Here is a 7,212-nt window from a genome sequence, read left to right as displayed (position 1 = left end):
ATACTCTGGAGGTGGAGGATGGGGGTAGTTTCTTGGAGGAGGAGTTGTGGAGGATGGGGTGAGTAATCTCATATATCATATACTCAGGGGCGGAGGATGTGGGGAGTAGTCTCATATATCATATACTCAGGGGGCGGAGGATGGGGGGAGTAGTCTCATATACTCAGGGGGCGGAGGATGGGGGGAGTAGTCTCATATACTCAGGGGGCGGAGGATGGGGGGAGTAGTCTCATATACTCAGGGGGCGGAGGATGGGGGTAGTTTCTTGGAGGAGGAGCTGTGCTGGAGGCCGTCAGTCCCGGTTATATCCGCCGCTCGCTGTCGGTCTCCCCGTGCTGTGGCAGCTCCGACTTTCTCTTTCTTGTCTCGGAGATAAGAGCTGAGAGAAGCCGGGAACCATGAACCGCAACGGGAAGAAGAAAGAGGAGGAGACGCTGATAGAGATGTCGGGGGCGGCGGACGGTGAGTCTGGGGCGGCGGGGACACTGGTGGGGTCTGGAGGGTGGTCGGTCCGGGGGTTATTATCAGTTTTGGGGTGACTCACGCTCGGGGTTTCCGGGTGACTCATGTGTGGAATGTGTCTATACAAGGAGCAGTGTCTGCAGGAGACCGGGACAGTGTCCTGGAGTCCGTACACGACTGCACAGAAGGCCTCATTCACACCTCTGTGTATGAACGGGTAAAAAATGGCACCGGTGTCATCAGGTTTTTTTTTGGTGTCAGTGTGTCTTCAGTGTTTGGTCCATATTTATCCGTTTTTACTGTGTCAGCTCAGTGTGTCTGTCTTTACTGTCAGTGTGTCCATTTTTACCTTCAGTGTTTGGCCGGTGTGTCTGCGTCTTTGCCGTCGGCGTGTCTGCGTCTTTGCCGTCGGCGTGTCTGCGTCTTTGCCGTCGGCGTGTCTGCGTCTTTGCCGTCGGCGTGTCTGCGTCTTTGCCGTCGGCGTGTCTGCGTCTTTGCCGTCGGCGTGTCTGCGTCTTTGCCGTCGGCGTGTCTGCGTCTTTGCCGTCGGCGTGTCTGCGTCTTTGCCGTCGGCGTGTCTGCGTCTTTGCCGTTTGCGTCTTTGCTGCCGGGGTCTGCTCAGTGTTTTTTCACGGATGGATAAATGGCGGCTTCTCCTCTCACACGGACAGCGTACATTAGACGCTGACGCCCTCCGTATGCTGGTCGTGTTCTTCAAGGCCTCATAGACTTGTGTTGTCCCTCGTCATCTGCGCTGCTGGAAATAAGACGTGTCTCCGTGTTTTGCCCTGACACGAGATCCGTGTGAATGGCGCTGTAGATAACAATAGGTGCGTGTTGTATCCATATAGAATACCGATGTCTGGATGGGGCGTCAGACTGTGAGCTGTGACATAAGACAAGGCAGGTAACGTATTTATCCATCTGTGAAAAACACTGATAATAAAAACACACGGGCCACACACTGACACCGGCGCCATTTTTATTTTTTTTTACAGATGTGTGACTGGGGCCCAAGGCTTCGTTCAGACGTCCTTTTTACCTCTACGTGTTCTGTCTGTGGTTTTCTTCTGTAGAACATATGCCCATTGTAGTCTACGGGGCTGTTCACATGCCAGTTTATGTCACAGATGGAAAGTTTCAGTGTAAGCCTGTGGGTTCATGATAAAACCAAACCGCACACAGTTGGCGTCCGCGTGTGCTGCCCGTGTGCTGGTGGAAATAGCCCTTTATACCTGAGACCCCAAACGTCAATAGAAACTGTCACCATTTTGATAATATTCCAGGGGGCTGAACTACTCGGATATGCCCACATCTGACCATAATAGTCCTCTGCTGATCTGTGACAGTCCGCAGCTGGATCGTTCCATGCAGACTTCACCCTATGGATTATGATCCTTGTTACAATCTCGCCCACTTTGCAGCGTCTGTAACGCTCCGTGGATATCCCACCTTCTGTGCTACATCAGCCGTAAGGTGCACGTACGAGCGTTCGCGATAATCGTACAGTCTAAACAGGCTGCTGAGTAAGAGATCATCACTCTCGGCAGCACATCATGTGGTGTAAACAGGACCTGTGCTGTCGAGAACGATGGCAGGCTGTGTGCAGATGATACGTCAACTTAAAAATCAAGACCCCCGTACACATTTCACTAACATCAGCTGAACCAACCGATATTGATAAGCACGGCTGACAGTGTAATGTGTATGGGGGGGGGGCCCAGACTCATCCCCGATGGGTGATGATGGGGGAGATAAGGATCTGGCTTGTCTGATTTCGGACTGTCGATCCTTTTGTTCTCTAATGGATAAGCCACCTCTAGAGGGGTCTGGAAAGGACTGAGGGGTCTGGCAGCACCTCTCTCCCAAAGAACACAGGCGCACTCCTGTGTATGGAGGAGTCAGGAGATAAAGCTGTCGGCTGACCCGCAGAGCTCCAAAATACGTGTGCACATACCCTTAAAGGTGGTGTTCAGCTTTAACACAAAAGTCTGCGGTCACTCTGTGACTCTCCTCACAGTGCACGCACTGCACACTGTCAGGATTCTCCAGGGGCGACTATCGTGTAACCACAAGTGTGCGATTTACATACTCCTGGTCACTTTCCGACTAGATGTGTGCGGCCTCACTCAATACAAGTGACCTGAGGGTGGCCGCACACTTCTAGTCGGAATGTGGCTTGAAGTTAGTATATCGCATACTTAGTCACATGGACACTCAATCTCGCCACCAGCATCGGAGAATCCTGACAGTGTGCACTGTGATGATTCACAAATCTGCAGATATATAGAGCAACTGCAGACTTCAGTGCTAAGCCTTGACAGCCCCCTTTAAATGTGTATAGTTCGTTTTTTTTTTTTTTCCCCCTCCATATCATTACCTATTAAAAATGAGTAAGAATCAGACTGTTTCAGGAAACAACACATGTACATAGCTGCAAAGGTCAGACTTTAGCTTTTGTAAGAGAGGGGGTGGGTCACCTTTTGACATCACCTATTGTGATTGGTGGACCCTGTTTATGAGCTGTGTATATAGGTGTTACCGGTCATTGTAATTCTGCCTCTGATGATAAGGAGTCTTCTAAAAACTTTTATTTATTTATTTTTTTAAATGTAGATCCTGATGTGAAAAAAAAAAAAAAATGCCAAATTGGGAAAAATTAAAAGGAACGCAAGAAGCCATTTTCTGATGATGGCTTCCCTTTTACTGTCTTGGTGGTCCAGAGTTGGGCTGGTTGATGATTACACTTTACTGTTCCGTGCGATGGAAGCCTGTGAGTGACGCAGCTCAGTGCTGTAATAGGAGAAAGTGAGGGTTGTCATGTCGTGCCGCACCTGCAGGTACATGTACCTCGGGGCGGTGATAAATGATGTCACCTGGGCAGCTTTCATAACATCCCGACAGCTGCAGAGACGGCGACCGCGCACAACTACCAATACTTATAATGGGAGCTGTGTTACCTGTGGCTCGTTTAATGGGAAAGCTCTCACATTCCCTGTGAGATCGGGGAAGCAGCCACATGGTGATAACCCAGCTTTCCCAGAGTCAGATGTGACTAACACCACATTTAATGACGTGACTGTGTGCACACTGGGGAGTCCCTGAAAGATGCACATGGTAATTATTGTTTCCTATAGAGTTTTTCTAGGCTGAGAATGGGAGATAGTGTTTGTGCAGATGAATCTTTGCTGTCATTTTCCTCATCTTTCACTTTGTATCCATGTTGTAGCCTCAGTTTTTGTATTGGTTCCTGTTTCAACTCAAATTAGATACTATGTATCACTTCTTAAAGGAACAGTACGGCCTAACTATGTATAACGCCCTGACAGCCAATTACATGTGCGTAGTAATGTTTCTCTGCTGCGGTTATTGAAGTGGGGAACCTCCTTATATTAGGCTGGTTGTACGGACAAGGACTGACCATGGGTCATCGGACCCAAACGTGACATCCTTATATATGTCTATGATAAGGACACCCACGGCCGGGCCTGACATTTGGCCTAACTAGTTACTACTTCTATTCTTAAAATAATGAAATATTATTATTATTATTATTATTTTTTCACCCATTTCTCAAAACCCAGAATCCCTCTGTGCCTGAAACTGGATGTGTGCTTCAAAGAGAAAGTCTTCAAAAATTAACAGATTGTTTTCATTTTAAACGTATTTTTGGAATTTCTGGTATTTTTCTTTATTCTCTGAATGATTCTTACTATTTATAAACATCCTGAAATCTTGCAGTTTTTCCTGACCACTGAGCTCCATAATAGCCTGATTCCTGTTCAGTAGAGATCACTTTTCTACAGTCTCATTATCGTCACAGACAGTGAATGGCATCACCTACATATTGATCGCACAGGCACAGTACAGGAGGTGTTATCATAGGGACCAGAAGGGTAATTCGATTAATCGAGGCAGCCTTTTTAGTAGGACCTCACTGGGGTGTTCTATGGTCCTCTGGATGATCTGCTGTTCTCCCGTCTCGTGACATCTGGTGCAGGCCCCGTCCAGGGCGCTGGTCATCCACATACCGCTGCTTCTTATTTTAGGCTTGTGGGTGTGTGGAGATTGGTGGTCTCCCTGCACATTAGGACCCTTCTGCTTTTTGTAGTTATTTTCTCTATAATTGAAAGTCTGGACTGAGTTGTGCTCCTGTAATTTTGGGTCAGGGTGGAGTTCCTCTCCATAAATAGAGCTCTTCTTGCTTCTAAATGAGGGGTGTTCTAGTTGGTGACAGAGGGCGGACCACAGGTTTTTTAAAATCTAAATTAAATTCCCCATCTCTCCATCTGTGCCTCTGGTTTTAGTCTGTGTTCACATTGTTCTTTAAGAACCTGTCCTTCATATGTACCAAGAGACCTCAGTGTAGCCCTAGGTGCAGTTCACCTGATGGAAGCCAAAAAAGTTTTTCTTGCCTCTGTTGGGACAGTATGATTTATTTAACCATTTAGGGAAACAAAGGTTTACCCTCGCGGTATACATTGTTGCTAACTTTTGTCAGTGTTAGAATTTTAGTTGAGGGAATACTCGCAGCATTTACTTGTGACTTTAGACTCCAATTTGAACAGGAACGTAAAGATCCCATTTTTCTGAAGTGCGTTCCTCCAATTTGCCTTGCGCAGGCGCATACTACGGAGGACAGAGAATGAACTTCAATCCAATATTTCGGCCAGCATGCAGCCAGCGGGTAAGGAAAGGGGGAATCAAACACCCGAAAACTCCGCCCATATGACCCAAAACCGGTCCCGCCAAAGTCAGGTGACAGTTTCCCTTTAATAGGGATCTGCTGTCACAGCTTGTATCCCATAAGAACAGAACAATTGGGCATATTAAAATCCAACATGCCCTACCTTTGATTTCGCTTGATATCTGCCATCGGGGAAGAGTCAGGTCTTCTTTTTATAAGTTAGATGGTTGGTGCTGTTTAAAATTGGTACATCTAATCTGCGTAAGTAAAATTTGCCTCTGTTCTCAAGAATAAAGCTTTTTCATTCTATATTTTACTGCTCGTTGCCAAGATTACCGGCCACCTCTGCGTTCCGTCAGAGGTGCCCGGTTTTCTAGGTAAGGAGTGCAGCGCTTGCAAGCTGTATAGTAAAGAGATTGTAAGCGGCAGTCTGGGCCTGGCTTCAGTACCGCTGTGTTCCTCCAATGCTGCTGTCGGTCTGCAGCATCAGGAGCGCACGTGCTGCCGGTTATCAGAACGTTGAAATGTGTCTTTCCCCTTCCTCCTTTGCCCTGATATCATCTGTCAGAATGTCCCTATGACCGGTCTGTCCTACAAAACGTTGAGCTGTAAAATCCCAGCTGCCCCTTATTGGGCATGCCGGGCACAGATCAGCCGTATCCAGATGGTACTGATAAGTATAGATAATGGGGGAGTGGGTGTAGGGTTTCTAGGGCTGCAATTATTGATCTGAGAATTGGTAGATTGTTTCCATCGCAACGTTATAAAAAAAGTGAGCGGTCCCAGAAGACTTCTGATGATGACCCCTCCAAGGTCCTCTGGTTTATCAGAGTGACGTCACGTTATGGCCCCTGCTAGACCATCATGAAGCACCGAAAAGCCTCATTACTGCTGGAGGCATCATCTATTAATCTGCGTGTGAAGAAATAGCTTTGTAAATAGATTAAACTCCTGGCCGCTCTTCTGACCTATGTATCTTCATGGTCACATGCTGTAAACGTCATCTAAAGCCGAGCAACTTGTCGAATGGGGCAAAGAAGTGACTACATTTCGCACCAAATTTAAAGGGAACATGTCATGTTGTACGTGCCGTCTGATCTGTGGACAGCACAGAATAGAGAAGAAGCGGAGTAGGATAATACATCGATTTATTGAGATTTTCAGTATAAGGACGCAGTCATATGACCATTATAACACGGACAATGATCACATCGTAATGCTCGGACTGATCGGCGGCTCTCGCCCACTTCTGATTTTGGCTTACAAATACTGAACGTGTGAATGTGGCCTAACTTGCATTTTATTCCCTGGTGTTTGTACACGAGTCCAGTGGGCGGTCCTACTCGGTGATTGACAGCCTTCCCTGTATGACTGCATGCAGGGTGAAAGCTGTTAATCACTGAATAGCACCGCCCACTGGACTCCTGTGCCTAAAGTGTTGTTTTTTTTCCTGACTCTTTTCACATAGACTTATTTTTATTTATTTTTTTTATCAATGTGATCAGCTCCTCCTGGCTGCAGATCAGATACCATTTTCAACATGACGGATTTCCTTGAAGCTTAGGTACAAACAAGTTCCTAATTCTGTCCCTGTTCTTCGCAAAGGGTCGAGATTTCCTCTGTCATTAACCACTGACCTATATTTTAGTCGATGAACTGGTGGGGGAAAAACGGGAAGCGAAAACCAGAAGCGTAATCTCCGAATCCAGCCATCTTGTTACGCTCCCTGTGAATGGGTGGATTGTTTCTTTAGTCATTTTCTAAAACTTTGCCTACAAAAAAAATAAAAGTAAAAATGTTACATTATGAAGATTGCAACATAAACGCGTGAAACCCCCCAACTACAGATGCAGTTTGAGAGTTAATTTTTTTTTTTTTATCACCCGGAAAGGAACGCCCTTTGCTGTGTAATGGTTGTATTTTTAGAATTGGGGGCGTTGTGATAACTGGAGAACTCACTGGGTGACACGGGGTTTAAAGTTTATTGCTGCAGGAGCTGTGAGCCCTGGATCCCACATTACGGACTATTGCGCTGTGCATAGGCCTTCAGTAGTAGTTAGTTG

General features: G+C 46.7%; 1 protein-coding gene across 6 annotated transcripts in view; it reads left to right on the top strand.

The window, feature by feature from the left end:
• The first annotated feature begins 267 nt into the window (after positions 1–267).
• Positions 268–7,212, top strand: part of ANO5 (anoctamin 5) — a 75,033-nt gene continuing 68,088 nt past the window's right edge. For 5 of the 6 annotated variants that reach the window (XM_069739932.1, XM_069739936.1, XM_069739933.1 and 2 more), the window contains exon 1: positions 283–462. In XM_069739932.1, coding sequence (XP_069596033.1) covers positions 399–462 — 64 coding nt within the window. In that variant the 5' untranslated portion in view covers positions 283–398. Of the gene's footprint in view, positions 463–7,212 lie in introns of all 6 variants that reach the window. The other variant, XM_069739935.1, reaches the window with a different exon arrangement.

The sequence above is a fragment of the Ranitomeya imitator genome, chromosome 9 (genome assembly GCF_032444005.1).
Source record: "Ranitomeya imitator isolate aRanImi1 chromosome 9, aRanImi1.pri, whole genome shotgun sequence".
NCBI classification, from domain to species: Eukaryota; Metazoa; Chordata; class Amphibia; order Anura; family Dendrobatidae; genus Ranitomeya; species Ranitomeya imitator.
The sequence above is the reverse complement of the archived record's forward strand: the minus strand, read 5'-3'. Positions and strand labels throughout refer to the sequence as shown.